General features: G+C 41.2%; 1 protein-coding gene across 3 annotated transcripts in view; it reads left to right on the top strand.

Annotated features, from left to right (window-relative positions):
* The first annotated feature begins 1,048 nt into the window (after positions 1–1,048).
* Positions 1,049–15,589, top strand: part of HMGN3 (high mobility group nucleosomal binding domain 3) — a 29,170-nt gene continuing 14,629 nt past the window's right edge. For all 3 annotated transcript variants that reach the window (XR_010917091.1, XM_067532628.1, XM_067532627.1), the window contains exon 1: positions 1,049–1,309. Coding sequence is in view for 2 of the 3 variants with exons in the window: in XM_067532628.1 (XP_067388729.1) it covers positions 1,295–1,309 (15 nt within the window). In the remaining variant the exon portion in view is untranslated. The remainder of the gene's footprint in view (positions 1,310–15,589) is intronic.

Below are 15,589 nucleotides of genomic sequence, written 5' to 3'. Positions count from 1 at the left end.
GGTTGGCAGCTCAGGTAGCTCCTCCAGGTTGTAAGGGTCTCCTCTGGCTTGCTGGGCTCAGGTAGCTCCTCCAGGTCCTCAGGTAGTTAGCAACTCCAGCAGCCTCTCCTCCAAGGGACAGGCCATAGCACCAAAGGAGAGATATCCTTCTCCTTCAGCTGGAAGGCCTGCCTTTTATACTTCCTGCCTTGCCTTTCTGTTTCCAGTCAGGTGGGGTTGTACTCCCATGCTCCACCTCCCCAGAGGGGATTTGGCTCTCGTCAATCTCTGAGGGAGGCCACACCTCCCAGCTATAAGAACAAACGGGATATTGAATAGACTTGGGAAGAGGTTATAGATCTTAAATTAATGAAGGACAGGCTAGTGGGGCAAGTGGACAATTTATGGGGGAGCCTGGAGAAGTGGTTTATGGTGTGAAGGGCTGGAGGCTGACCAACAAATGGATGTACAAAGCAAAAGTAGGGAATAGAAAGGACAGTAGATGTGAAGGGCAAATTCAGGGGGGATATCAGGAGCATGGGAAGGAGACAAAAGGCGAGAGACAGAAGAGGGAGAAATCTGCATTTGAGGGGAAAAGATAGTGAGGGAAAGATCTGGAGACTGCTGAAGAAGGGGAACAATTGGGATAGAAGAGGGGAGAAACCATTTCGTGTAGGTTTATGTAGGTGTCTGGCAAATCCAAAGATGCTTGCGGGGGGGGTGCCCGTTGTTTGCTGGGTGACATTTGTTACTCAGCAGAGAACTTTGCGGATACACATAACTCTACAGCTTGTTCTGAAACGCTTACAGACAATCGTCTTCAATGTTGGACATAGCGCCCGACGGCTCCACGCTGGCTCCCCACCAGTACCCCACCGCCTCCCTCTACTTGGGGGCCTGCTGCTACCCAATCAGCGGACTGGCGGCCTCACCCCTGCGTGCCCCGCAGCTGAACCACACGGACTTCCCCTGATTAGCCCGTTCTCTTCAGAGAGGGGGGCGGGGGCTACAGAATTGGGGAGCCAATCAGAAACAAGAGCTGCCCCGTTCTCGCCTCTCTGTAGCTGAGGTGGGCGCCTGTGGCCGGGGGCTCTCGGGTGTCAGCGGCGGCCCGGGGGCAGTGCCAGTGCGCGAGCGGGCGGGCGGGCGTGGAGCGTGCGCAGCCGAGCGGCGGTCGGTCGGTCGGTCAGTCAGCGTGGATTAGAGCTTCCCTTGCCAGTTGCCACCGCCGCGGCGTTAGGAGGAGGGATCTGCGCTTGTGCAGTGTAGCTCGCTCACCGCTTTACTTTTGCAGCCCAGCCAGAGCGGGGACATTATGCCGAAGAGAAAGGTAACGCGCCTCCCTGCCCGTGTTTGTCGTGCATTCCTGTTTTGATCGGCAAAGACGCCGGTGTGCAGTTAATGATCTCAGCCGCGTGCTGCCTGCGAGCCTGGGGCGATTTGATCTATTTTGGTCTCCGCTGATTGCTCTGGAGTCTGGGTATTTGTACTGCCTGTTGCAAATATCTTCCCTCCGACTGCTGATTGATTTGATTTATTCCGTACTTCCTCTGCTCTAACCCTGTGGTGAGTGAGGGCTGCAGTTGCTTGTCACTCCCTCCTCTCGACTGCGAACTCGCTGTCACAACTCCGATTCTCCGCCCGCCCCCCACCCCCACCGGAAAAAAAATGCAGCAGCTGCAGCTTTGCCTTTTGCTTCCCCCCCACCCCGGGAGGAGTTTCCCGCTTGCAAACTCCAAGCGGTAGCTCATCAATCGCTGGAAAAATCCCCCTTGTCCTGGCTGATTCTGCCTTCAGCTGCGTCTGCTTTGTGCCTTGCATGGTGCCCCGGTGATGGCTCCAAGGTAAAAGGAGGAGGGGAGAGAAAAGCCATGTTTAAAACAAACTACACCCTTCTCCTTGCCTCCTGTGACAGACCCGTATGTACCAACTCTGGTGTCAATCAGGACAGGAGTCTGCACAGACAGGGCCCGGTGCAGCGCAGGGGGGGATCTGCTTACACATCGTATCAACAACAGCGGAGAGTTTAAAAACAGCACCATGGGGGACTCCTCTGTGCAACACAGCAGCAGAGCTCTGCACCCCAGAGACGGGCAAAGGGAGGAGGGGGAGGGAGGGAGCTGCCGCTGCTTCTGCAGAGTCTGTCTTCTTGTGTGGCTTTGAGACTTTTACTGAAGGAGGGTGTTCGCTTCCCTCCTTCCCCCAGTCACTTCCCTTCCTCTCTCAGTGTTTCCTTCCTTCCTCTGCAGAGCTGCTGGGATTTACTTGGGTCCCTCATTTGTCTCCCAGACTGTGTTATACTTTTACTTTTCCTTCTCACATTTTTTCTCCCTTCCCTTCATGGTGGAGGTGCTGGTATTGTTTGGGGGGAAAGGGTGGGGAAATAATGCTGTGCTTCCCGTCCTCCTCAGTGACCCCCATGCTGGAAAACATTCCACGCAAAAGTGCAATAAGTGTTTAACTGATCTTACTCTGTTGCCTAGTATGATCTGCCAGATATCTGAAATACTATTAATTTTAATGTTAACTTCCATAATTGTCTGTTACGGGGCTTCTTGCACCTTCTTTGAAACATCTGATACTGGCCAATTTTGGAGGCAAGACACAGGTATAGATGAACCACTGGTCTGATTCAGTATGAGAATTCCTATCTTTCTCTTAATTCAGGAAGTGAGGAATGTAAAGGTTTACAAACTTGCATGTTATATATTCTTATTTGCATCTTTAACACACCCAGTGCCTGAGCCTCAGGGAACATTTGCAGTATTTTGAAAATGCTCATTAATTACAGACTATTAAAACTGACTGTAAACAGACATTCCACTAGGGCTGGATTTTCTAATCTAAGGGGCCTATGGAAATTAGCCACCCAGTTTGGGAGTTGGGTAGCTAACTTCCTTAGGCCCCTTGAAAATCCTGGCCTGGAGCGCTTTTCTTTTTACTGCAGTTCTTAATGGAGTGTAATTAGAGGCTTGAGACTAATATATTACGTTTAAAAAAAACACCAAACAAAAACCAGACAAATGGATGAGAAGAACAAAAAACCCTGCAGTCTTTTAATATTAACTAGTAGGTCAACTGAGGAGAGGCAATTTTACTGTATTGGAGATTTCCAGAATGTCTGCCTTTGACCTCCCTATGATGCAGCTCATGGTTGAATCTGAAAACTATTTTAATAGGGTAACCATTAGATGATAATTTCCACACACTTCTGAGTTACATTTTTGTCCTTTAATGACTCCTTGATGCATTATGGGTAGTGTCAGAAATACAAAAATATTCAGTATGCCACTGAAGTATTTCCGATTTTTATTTTTTTTTAACTTGAATTGATATATTTCCCATGAAATTAAGGGATTAATAGTACTGTACACAATACTTGGCTTAAAGTTAAAAGGTACTGTATTGTTTTCTTCATAGCACTTGTCCTGGTCTAAAATGCTCCTGCTTTTCCAGTGCTATCCCTTTCATAAGCAAAGACCTGATGATTAGGCCATGCTTTGAGGAAACTCTTTGAGGCTAGTCTTCCACATTCCTTAAAAACCTTGCAGAGCTCTTCCTTGCTTCTCGAACCTTTTCACATTCATGCCATGCTGATAGCCTTCCTTACTTTCCTTCCAAAAATCTCTTGATGGGCTGCAAAACTAAACAAGCCATGATTCAGGCGCACGCTGTTGCTAAACAACGGGCTTAGATTTTTTTTGTTATAATTTGTTTCAGTTAGTCCTGGTCTACTCTACTAACTTATGTTGGTATAAGTATGTTGCTCAGGAGTGTAGAAAATCCAAACCCAGTGAGCAGCCCAGTTATACTAACTAAACTCCCAGTATAAGCAGCACTGTGTTGATGGGAGAAGCCCTCCTGTTGACATAGCTACCGCCTCTTGGGGAGGTGAAATACCTATGCCAATTGGAGAAGCTTCTCCATCAGCATAGGTATTGTCTTCACTAAGTGCTACAGCACAGCTGCAGTGCTTTAAGTTCAGACAAGCCCTTAGACTTCGAGAAATAAGTCTATAAAATGAGAACTTGTTTTTTTCTTTTGTTTTCTGTCATAATTCGTCTTGTAAAATTACATCTTCAATTAAAGTAAAGCTTATTAAGGAAATGTAATGTATTTAGCTTTGTGAGTCTTTGTGTGAATGAATAGTCTTGAAGCTAAGTGTGTTTATTAATTCTGGTTCTTGGAAAGCCCAGAAACTCATGGGAAGTTGTGAGACTATAGGCTTGTCCACAGGGGGAATTGATTGGCGTAGCTATGGCAGAATAATTACTTCATCATTACTGTGGAATAAAGTCACTTTTTTTCCAAAATAGAATGTCCACATGGGGAAATTATACTGGCACAGCTATAGCGGAATAATTATTCCACTGTAGCATTGCCAGAAAATGTCTTTGTGTAGAGAAATCCTACTTATACATCCATTTCTGAAGTGGCCTTCCTAGTTAAAACAAATATTAATACATAAAAATATGATTTATATTTGTTTAGTTGGGAAATTATAATTGTCTCTAATAAAAAATAATTACAGATCATCAATATTGCAGTTTACACATTTATGGGGCTGTGTGACTAAATAGTAAATTTGTAGAAAAGGCATGTAGGAAATGCAGAAATAAAACCGGATTCATACCTGTCTTTATGTATACTTTATTTATCTAATCTGATTGATCAGTCATGTTCCCTTTTTTTTTTTTTGTCCCTTAACTCTTTCTTCTGTGCGTAATTCAAGAAGTCAGCATTTTAATCCCTTCATTATCAAACAAGGGTTGGAAATTTCTTTTAGTTTAGTATCTCCAACTCTGATGGGCCAATGGTTACTGAAGTGGAAGGGGCAAGTGAAAACGTTTGTGAATTGAGTTGATGTCAAACACCACATTAAAACAAAAAGAGGTTGAGCGCTGGACTCTTCCAGTCAGACCTTCACATGTGTTATTGCTTGTTGTAACACCACATAATGAAGTGAATACACCCTGTCACAAAGAGAATAGTGTGCCTGCATGGGATAAACTAGAGCATTTGTGTGACGTTGGCAGCAGTGAATTCTTTTTGAAGTTGTCCTTCCTTTTGTTGTCCAGCTCTAGTTGAAATTAACTTTCTAAAATACAATATAAGCTGGTCCAGAATGAGTACATTATTTGATAGCTGTGAAACAGGTACACTAAAAACGTCTTTTCATCAGTCACGAAGCAATGAGAAACCAAAATCTGTCCCATGACAAACTCAAACAATAGCATGAAAAATCTGGTTGCCAAAGATTTTTTTTTAAATGGTTTTAATGTGACCACCATCACCTTGCAGTATTTGCGGGCCTGAGTATTTGTGCATCATGACTGAGAAATATAAAGAGGTCTGGTAACTTGTCCAAGGTCAGACAGGGAGTCTGTGGTTTAATTGGGATTACACTCCAATTTGATCCTCTTTGTTCTTTTTTTCTAACCATAAAATAATACTGTCTGTTCCTGTTCTCAAACATTTTTCCTACTTAGGGTTGAACCAAATGTGAGGAATAATTGCAGCTTGATTTTTTTTAAAAAAAATCTTTTTTTTAACAACACTTTTGACCACAAGGATGAATGTGGGAGGGTAGTATAGCATTCTAAAACTCACTTTCCAAAAAAAAAAAAAAAAAAAAATCTGTGTGTACTATGTATGTATTTTTTGTTTTTTTTTAAACTGCTAAAAGAGTGTGAAGGTTGTAACATCAAGTATTTAGAAGTTATGAAATGCCCTATGACTTATGATACACTGTTGAATAACATGATTACATATTACTCTTTCTTCCAGACCTCATTTAGCATACAGGATGTACAATGCTAGCTGCATGAGTATCGACTCAATATTTCGTTTACTCATTAAATGTATGGCCCCAGACCTTATTCACTGCACATCATCCAACCCCTGCACTAAATACAGAACTAGTTTCCTCATGGATTTTTCTATGGTTCTCTCAATGCCTAAGTCCCTGCACAGATCCCCTCTGCCCCCCCCAAAAAGTTACACTTCAGCAGAACTTGTTTTAACTCTTCAAAGCTTGACAAGATAAATACTTTAATTTTTGGCATGAATAAAGATAAGTTCACTACATTTAGGTATAGTGGAATGTAGAAGTGTTGAGTGGAAAAGAAAATGCTTGAGTGATGCTTTCTTCTGTATATAGCTACAAGAAATTTTGTGTTCAAATGTCCAGATAAAAACAGGTGGAAGTTACTTGAGTCACAGTTTATATTAAAAGTACAATTGTAAATATTTAATAAAGGGTTAATGATGTTACAAGCATTTTACACATGGGTATATTTCATGTTGTTCTAGATGGTTGTAAACATGCCAGTATAAGGTATTAGAGGTGGCTGTAGGCCCTGTTTGTAATCAACCTTTGGACTCTGTAACAATTTGTAACAATTAATTGACCATTTATTAAAATATATATTCAAGGTATTAACTCCTTGCTCTCTTTAGACCATGTCACCCACCCACTAATTTCAAATGAATTTCAACCTGAACAAAACAGCCACCCACTCAGAATGTTCAGGTGAATTATCAATGTTAGGTCATTCACAACGTAGTTCCATGTATTAAACTATAAAGTAAAGTGTATTGTCAACTACAGTTCATCAGATATCACAAGTCATTATCTCCCAGTTTAAAAATGAACAGGTGCAGATAATCCATTTCTATACAGGGATTTTAGAAATGTTCTGCCTCTTCTCAATGGAGATAAAAAATGGATTTGAAAGCAGAGCAAGAAGTCAATGGAAAAATGTTATTTCAGATTCTGGGATATCAGTTTTGTTGATAAGCTTCACAAAACTAGTCTACTGTGTAAGTGAAACAGATACACCAAAGATATGTTGCTAACAAATGCTACATAATTAAAAGTTTGCTTTGATTAATAAATTACTGAGTTCTAATTTTGTTATTGAAATGTATACCAAAGCAATAGTTTTGTGCAGGTTTGTCCCAGTCTGAGGTCTGTGTTAATACTGTTGTAACACAGTAGCTTGAAATTACCTTTTACTGGAAATCGTCATAGTATCATTTGTGGAAGGTGAAGGCAAACCAGGTTTTGATGTCTCTTGGAAATCACATTTGGTAGGATTATATAGCTTCAATAAAATGTTTCTCTTCTTTAATTCAGCATACCTTCTAAACTGGATGAACAACTCTTCCTTAGCACATGCTTATACTTAGAGAGGATTTTTTCAAGTATTGGATATGTACCCCAACTTGTGATCTTTCACCTGCAGACTAAGCAGGTTTGTTACTTCAGTCTTCCCTAAAGGCCTCTATCTAAGTGCAGCAGGAGATGGTGTTGATTCAGTGGGTGACGCTCATCAGACAGAGTCAGTGTTGAACAAGTGCCCCAGCATAATGAAAGAGGGAACAGATGTTTGAGGTGCCCTCTTCCAAATGAGAGAGAAGCCAATATCCTATCTAAAGATCCATTGTACTTTTCACAAAGTAGAGATGTTTAACTTCTGTATCCTGGCTAGTTTACACCTTGGTTAATTGTATTCTGTCTCATAAATTGTCCTATGACTTGAATTCATTTTCTCTTGGAAACTGTATTGTAATATCCAGTGCTGCTTAAACAGTGGATGCCTTTCTATAGTCATAACAGTTGAAGATGGAGTTTGTAATCTGTAGTGTTTTGAAAGCACTTTGAGATCCATCTGGGTGAAAAGTATTGTAGAATAGTCTTCATCAGAACTTATGAGGACTATTCAGCTATGTTTGCCCTTGACTGTTTCTTTCTTCCCTCTTCCCCCGCGTCCCTACCCCAGTCAGTCTACCCCTGTTGTTGTATCACTGTGGTTCGAGGGAGTGCTATTGTAGATGGATTCAGATAGCTGACAACATTTGTACCATTGTATTGTCTAGATCTACCTGAGCAGAGTTTGAGGATGCTGTGAGGAAAAATGTCAGTACCCACTCTTTAGATCTACTGGAGGTAACACTAGTGTAGAGATTTTTTTTTTTTTTTTTTTTCAGTCTCATGTGGACAGGGCCTTTTGAGAGCCATTTTTAAAAATGGTTCGCACTCAGCGGGGTTCTGATAAGCTTTAAAAGGCCAGTTGTTGGAAAGCAGATTTAAAAAATGATTCTAAGATATGAACATACTCTTGATAATAGTTCTTAGATTGTTTTGACTCCTCCACACTAGTTCTTTAAGCTGTGTTAGAATCTAGGTTAGCAGGTACTATGTTTAAGTGCAGTTTGTAAGAAGGGTAAATGGAACCAAATAAACATAACATCACCATGACCTTTGGCTCGTAAGTCTTCACACATCAGTGCCTCTCATCTCTGCCCCTCCCAACAGCCAACTTCAGCTGACAACGCAAGAAGTTAGGGTTGGGGATAGAGCAGAGGTATTGCTGTGCAAAATAAACTCTTAAGGATATGCTGTGCTCTTAATCACAAATATAATTTTTAAAATAAGTGTTTCAAAAATTAATTAATTATCAGCCAAACTTGGAAACAACAAGGCACTGGGCCCAGATGGCATCCCCAAGGAGATCTTCAAAACTGGTAGAATAGCACTCAGGCAAAAACTTCACCAACTACTTGTTAGAATTTGGGTTAATGAGGGAATTCCAGTAGACCTAAAGAATGCCAATATTGGGACCATTTTTAAGAAAGGAGACGAGTCAATGTGCAGGAATTACTGAGGCATTGCCCTCCTCTCCATTGCTGGGAAGATCCTTGCTCACATCCTTCTGAACCATCTCCTTCCTCTTGCTGAATACATTCTTCCAGAATCTCAATGTGGCTTCAGACCATCTCAGGGCACCACCAACATGATTTTTGTTGCATGACAGATCCAAGAGAAGTGTAGAGAACAACACCAGCCATTGTTTATGGCATTTGTTGTCCTAACTAAGGCCTTTGATTCGTGAAGTGTTATGGAAGGTGCTGTCTAGGTTCATTTGTCCATTGAAGTTCATTTGTGTTCTTAGGCTACTTCGTGATGGGATGACCACCACTATCCTCCGTAATGGGTTAGAGATGGACCTGTTTATCATCTGTACTAGTGTTGAGCAGGGGTGTGTTGTTGCTCCAACCCTTTTTTCCATTTATCTTGCCGTAATTTTGATTCTTATTCATGACCTCCTTTCTTCTGGAATTGGGATTGAGGATCTCATGGATGGCCAGCTCTTCAATCTGTGGCATCGTCATTCTAAAACTAAAGACACCAGGACTGTTATTACCAACCTACAGTATCCTGACAACTGTGCTATTCCTGCGCACACTGAGGCTGACCTGTAATCCACCCTAAATCTCTTCTCAGGCACCTATCATAGCTTGGGACTTTCCCTCAACATTGGGAAGACTAAAATGCTCTACCAGCCTGGCCCAGCACAAGTTGCCCCCTTTCTCCCACAAATTGTCATCGGTGGTTGAGTCCCTGGAAAACATTGAGCATTTCCTTACCTGGGTAGCCACCTCTCCCAGACAGCCAACCTTGATGTGGAGATTGAACACAGGATCTGTTGCGCCAGCGCATCCTTTGGAAAGTTGATCCGTCATGTCTTGACAGAGATCTGCTGATGGAAACTAAGATCCTGGTCTACAGTACAGTAGTCATCCCCACTCTTTATGGGTGCAAGACATGGATGACATATCGCAGCCATCTTAAGCATCTGGCGTGGTACCAACAGCTCTGCCTTAGGAAGATTCTCCGTATCAGATGGGAAAACTATTGTACCAATGCCAGCATTTTCTCTGCAGCTAACATCACCAGTGCTGAGGTGAAGATTACATCAGCTTTGCTGGACTGGGCATTGTGTGCGGATGGCTGATTCTCATCTTCAGAAACAAGTCCTCTTTTCTCAACTTAATCTTGGTAAGAGGACCCGCGGGGGACAGATGAAATGCTTCAAGGACACCCTGAAAGCGTATCTTAAGAAGGGAGGCATTGACCCCATGAATTGGGAAGAGCTGGCTGGCAGTAGACTGCAATGGCGTTGCATCATTCATCAAGCCTCAGCCCGTTTTGATAAGAATCGCTTTGCTCAAAATGCTGAGAAATCGCAGAGGAGGAAGAAAATGGTACAGCATCCCGGCTAGCAGTTGTGCTTTCTACAATCAACCACTTGTCACATATGTGGAAAAACTTATAGAGCATGAATTGGACTCTTAAGTCTCATCATTGACATTTCCCCCAGCAGACATCATCCTCATATTGAAGGATAGCTGATGACAATCAGCCAAACTGTTAGAACGTATTTTGGGGACAGGAAAGGAAAGTTAGAGATGGACAGACAAGAGCCTGTGATCCTTGAACTGTGAGTGATCACAGGTGAGACTTTTGGGTCATGGTGCAACCTGCTTGAGATCAAGAAGACCTGCATCACCCACACCTTAAAACCCACAGTTGGTGGGTTGGTGAGCATCTGACCCATATGTTGACAACTATGGCATGTATGAGAAATTACAACAATCGATGGACCTGGGACAGGTTGATTCCCTATGTCTTGATGGACCACAGAAGTAGAGTACAGTTCTCCCTGGGGTATATGTCATGTGTGGTGATGTTTGCATATGCTTCCCTGGTGGTCGAATTGCTGGATGGGGCAGATGTGAAAGAATGGTGTGCTAATCCCACAGAATACCTAACACAGTTGGCAGGTATTCTCAGCAGTGTCAGCCAAGCACTACAGCATCACCACAGTAGGGCCAGCCAGAGAAAAAAGAAACACTATGACTAAAAAGTAGCTATTACTAGGAGGGTGAGCTGGTTTGGGCAGCACAGAAAGAGCTCAGTTCAGACAGGGCCCATACAAGGCAGTCAGCAAGATGTCAGAGGTACTCTATGAATTGTCTGCTGTCCTGAGTGGAAATAGTTTAGTCCTACACGACAACAAGCTAAAATTTTACCTGGTTCCTGACCCAACTTGAAGGTCTGACCTATATGCCACAGCAGGACGGGTAAATGGCAGAGAGAACCTAAATCAGCAAAGAGGACCAGACTGGGGTGAGTGCTGCCATGTTTCCCACTGTGCAGGGCCAGGCTCTCATAAAGCATTTCCAGGTGTAGCCCTGTCAGAGGGAACTGAGTTTGGGGAGAAGACAGAATCCCTGGGGGTTACCACACCAAGACAGCCTACCCCACAGAATAAGGGTGAACCTATAACAGAAATAGAAGGACCAGTATGGGAAATGGTTGAATAGAAGGAACCAGTCTGGAGGGCTGGTTGAGTGAATAAAACACACCCTCCCCAGAGGTAAGGGGGAACCTGAGACCACAGAGAATCCACTGGAACCAGGACTGCTGAGTGGACTTGTGCTGGATGTGAGGACTTGTCCTTTTCAGAGGGGAGTGGGCAGCATGATGAATCTGCTAAGCGAGGAAACTACCATTCCTATCAGCCCCCGCCCCAATGATGTACAATCTTCCAGGGTGGGCACGCAAGCACATCTCCTTCCCATGGTCGGGAAGGGGTGGAAACTCTATGGATGACCCTCCCCTGGGAAGTAACCTTGTTCTGAGGAGAAGCAGTAGCCCCGTGGCAAACTGGGAGTAACGGGAAAACTGAATGCAGGGGAACCTGCCGGGGAACCTCATGCAGAGCTGGCTGCAGTAGCAGCCGGGGAACTGTGTGAACAGGCTGTGGCTAGAACCCATCACAATCTGGTTCAGGTCTGGGCAAAGCCTGTGAGGAAGCAGCAAAGTCTGGGTAGGGAACATGTGCAGAGGGGCCCCAAGAAAAGACACAGCTAACTGATCCTGGCCTGGAAACCTGCAAGCTCCTATTTCCCTGTAGCAGAGACTAAACTGGAGAGGGCACTCCAGGCCCTAGGCCTGAGGTACCCTAATTCTCATTGGGGTGCCCTGCCCCATGAAAGGGCCCAAATAGGAACTACTATTATTTTACCTTCCATTGCAACTGTTTAAGCCACTGTACATAGGGTGTTTTTGCAGTCTTCCCCTTTCTGCCAGCCTAGTAAAATACCCCTTCACTTAGCCATGTGTCTGAGTCATTAGTGGGACCCTCAGGGAGCACTTTTAGGACCTACTATCTGAAGTGCTTTCTGTGCTTGCTTCAGAGTCATGGTAACCTGGTGCAATACTGGTACAGCAAAGGTTTGGTGTACCACAGCACTGAGCAGCTGTAACAGTTAGAAAAATATAAAACTTTTTCTCACTAAAGAACAGTCTTAATATTACATATTTGCTTTTTGGTCACAACTGAGTATTGTGTGGGTTTTGTGCTCCTTTTCTCTTCTGTTTTTCCACCCCTCAAAGCTACTATATATTTGCTGGAGTAAATTATTTTAAAAAATTGAGTTAATATTGTCAAACATGGGTGTCTAGAGCTAAACTCCTAAATCTATATTTAGGCACTTAAAATAAAACTGTCCTGATTTTCAGAGAAGTTCATACACTTTAGTGGGTGCTAGGGTCATTCTGAAAATCAGGGCAATTCTATTTAAGTGATTAAATATGGATTTAGGAGCCTAAGCTTAAACACTAAGACCCAACACTGGAAATGGATCTGCCAAGGTCCTACTGCACGGTTCAGTTTTCAGAACCAGAGCCCAATTTTGAAAAATTTGATCTAACGGAATAATATTGAACAGACTTCAGCTTCCACTACAGTTCCACCATGCTGTTTTGACCTTGCTATTTAATTATACAATAATAGTAAAACAAAGGAACAAATAATAAGAAAAGAATTTACTAACATCTTGGCCCAAATTTTCAAATGCAGGGTCATAAAATTATTCATCTAAGTGAGCTGTCTATTGTGGGTGCTCAGCATGTCTGACCTCTTCCATAACTGATCTGTACCCCTAAAAATCAGGGCATTTCTTTAGGTGCCTAAATATGGAATTGGCTTCTAATTTTACACACCAAAATGGAAATATTGGTTCTAGAAGATAATGGAAACTTGAACGTCAAGTTTATGTAGGTTTAAACAGAACTGCTTTTAATCCTTCATTCTGTTGAATAAAGAAACTATGAGGAAAAACTTTGAACATTTATCTTTATAGTTTTATAAAGATAAAAACATAGGTTGGTTGTTCCACTCAGAATTGTATAGCGCTGTCAGGCGAACAGAATTAGTTGTAATACAGAGTTTGCGAAATGCCCCATTAAGTGCCCATGTGGCTTAAGTTATGATGACCAAACATCTAGATCTTCTCAAGCGGGAATTACAGAACATACATATATAATAAAAACAGATTTAAATACATCTATGAAAAAACATTTAAATGGAAAAATAATCACACTTTTTCCATTTTCTGATTTGTGGAAATACAATTAAACTCTGGTATAAATTCTATTTCTTCCTTTTATTTTTTAATGTTCTGAAAGAATATGAAGCATATTGGATTTACATGTTACAAACATTAAACTATTAGGTTTAATAAAGAATTAGACTTGTGTTTTCTGACTTGATGAAATTTGACTGTAATCATGATATACTTCCCCTTTCGTGTGTGTGTGTGTGTGTGTGTGTGTGTGTGTGTGTGGACAGAGGACTTTGTTTGATGGGTGACAGGAGGATATTTTTATCTGTTTCATATTAGAACTTTAAGTATACTTTGCCCTTTCATCACTTCAAGATGTTGACATTATCCCCTTAAAGGATTAGAAAATTATATATTCCTCTTCTAATAGATATTTTTAGAATATAAATCCCTTCATCATTTCTAAGTCTTGTGTTTTATTTCATTATATATGATTTCAGAAGATCAAAATGTTATATAGGTTTAGATTTTATAAAGAATAAATATTTCAGAAGTATTTTCTTTTACAGTGAAAAATGTATGTACTTAATGCAGGTAACTCTGTAGCTTCTAATTGATTAGGTAACTGGGAAAGGATAATTGCCTATGAGATGAAAGGGAGTTAGTATATTATGCAGTTTTAACAGGTTTGTAAATACTCTTTTAAAAGGCCCAGGAGGTGTAGAAACTGTGGAGTTTTCTTTATACTATCTCACAAGAATTAATGTTGAGATGTGTATAATCTGTAAGTAAAGTTTAATGGAATATGTTGGATAAATTTAAAAAGAATGTTTAAAAATAGAAACCTAGCTCTTATTCTTGTTGGGTGAGAATTAAAAAATTAGGCTCTGATTCTGCAAATACTTAAGCACATAAGTAACTTCATGTACTTCAAATGTGAATTCAGTGGGATTGTTAATGTGCATGAATTTACTGACGTATATGAATGTTTTTCAGGATTGGGCCCTTTGCAGATAAAATAAATGCAGTAGATACATATTGGGCTTTTAGTAAAGCATTTGATATGGTATCTGTTTTACTTGTACAGTTAATTCAGATTGATTCGGCTATGAACACTGTTGCGTCCACTAAAATTGGTCAAAGAACCACAAAAAAAGTTTAATGATAAATAAGTTATTGTACTGGGGTAAGTGTGTCAGAGGAGTGAGTTGTTGTTTAAATGACATGGGATTGAATGTCTTCATTAATAATCTGAAATGGGAAGTAAGCAGCACCATAATTAATTTTATATCACTTTGTAAATTTGAGCTATTGTGAAGACAGAAGAAATTAAAAGGACCTAAAGAAGTAGAAATATGGATGAGGAAACAATGCAGTAGGCCAAACTCACCCTAGTGTAACACCACTGACTTAAATATAGTTACACTAGCAATGAACTTGGTCTGAGTTTTAGCTTGGGAAAACCTCAAGGTAATGCTTGTCGGGGGGAATCTGGCTGAAACATTCACATAGAGGAAAAACACTGGAAAGCAGTAATTCTGAAGTAGGTTTAGGGTATGAGATGTCTTTTTGTTGGCAAAAAGTTTTGTTGCAAAGCATAGTTTGTTTGGTTGGTTTTTGGTGAAGGGGAAAATAGCTGGGAGGTGGGAGAAGTAACAGAGGCACCAGATCAGGGAACAGGGAAAAGATGGTGTACAACTCAGAGATTGTACCTAAAATGCTGTGCCAGAAGGATATCTGGAGAAAATTCTTATTGCATGGGACATTTTACAACTTGACTGGACAAAACACTAGAAAAAAATACCTTAGTGGGTAATCCATGTACTGACAGGGATTTAGACTAAATGTCCTAATGGACTTTTCCCTCTAACTTCAAATATAGTAGTTGTAATGAAATCAGTATATGCTTTTTAAATTCACATGGGTTTGAGCCTGTAATTTCTGACCACACAGCCCTTACGTTTGGCATCAGTTAATATTAAGATCCTTTACAAGATTTTGTTTAATCAGTTTTACCATATCTTATCTTTCAGTGTTGGCTTTTTAATACACTGTTTATGTTACTAAAATAAATCCATTTAAACGTAAACTTCAATATCTGTGCAAAAGCTGTGGTGCTGGAATACGATAAACCCCTTTGGCCATCTAAATTGATTTGCCATCTGACAGATAAATGGTAACCTTGCTAATGTTGCATGGTTTTACTTAAGCTACATCCTGTTTATATTTCAGCGTTTTAATTAGTAAAATTAAAGTTTTTTCAGTTACAAGCTGTAGCTACCTGTCAGATAAATTTCACATCTGTAAAGTTATCTTTAAATTTTATTCAATTTAATGATTCCCCTATTGTGTTGGCAACCTAAATGCCATAGCATTTTGCTAATGTATGATGACTAAAAGGTGAAATCAACCA

This window comes from Emydura macquarii, unplaced genomic scaffold (genome assembly GCF_026122565.2).
Source record: "Emydura macquarii macquarii isolate MOO-44397 ecotype Brisbane River unplaced genomic scaffold, CSIRO-AGI_Emac_v2 contig_3295, whole genome shotgun sequence".
Taxonomy (NCBI): Eukaryota; Metazoa; Chordata; order Testudines; family Chelidae; genus Emydura; species Emydura macquarii.
Note: the sequence above shows the minus strand (reverse complement) of the source record. Positions and strands in the feature narration are given on the sequence as shown.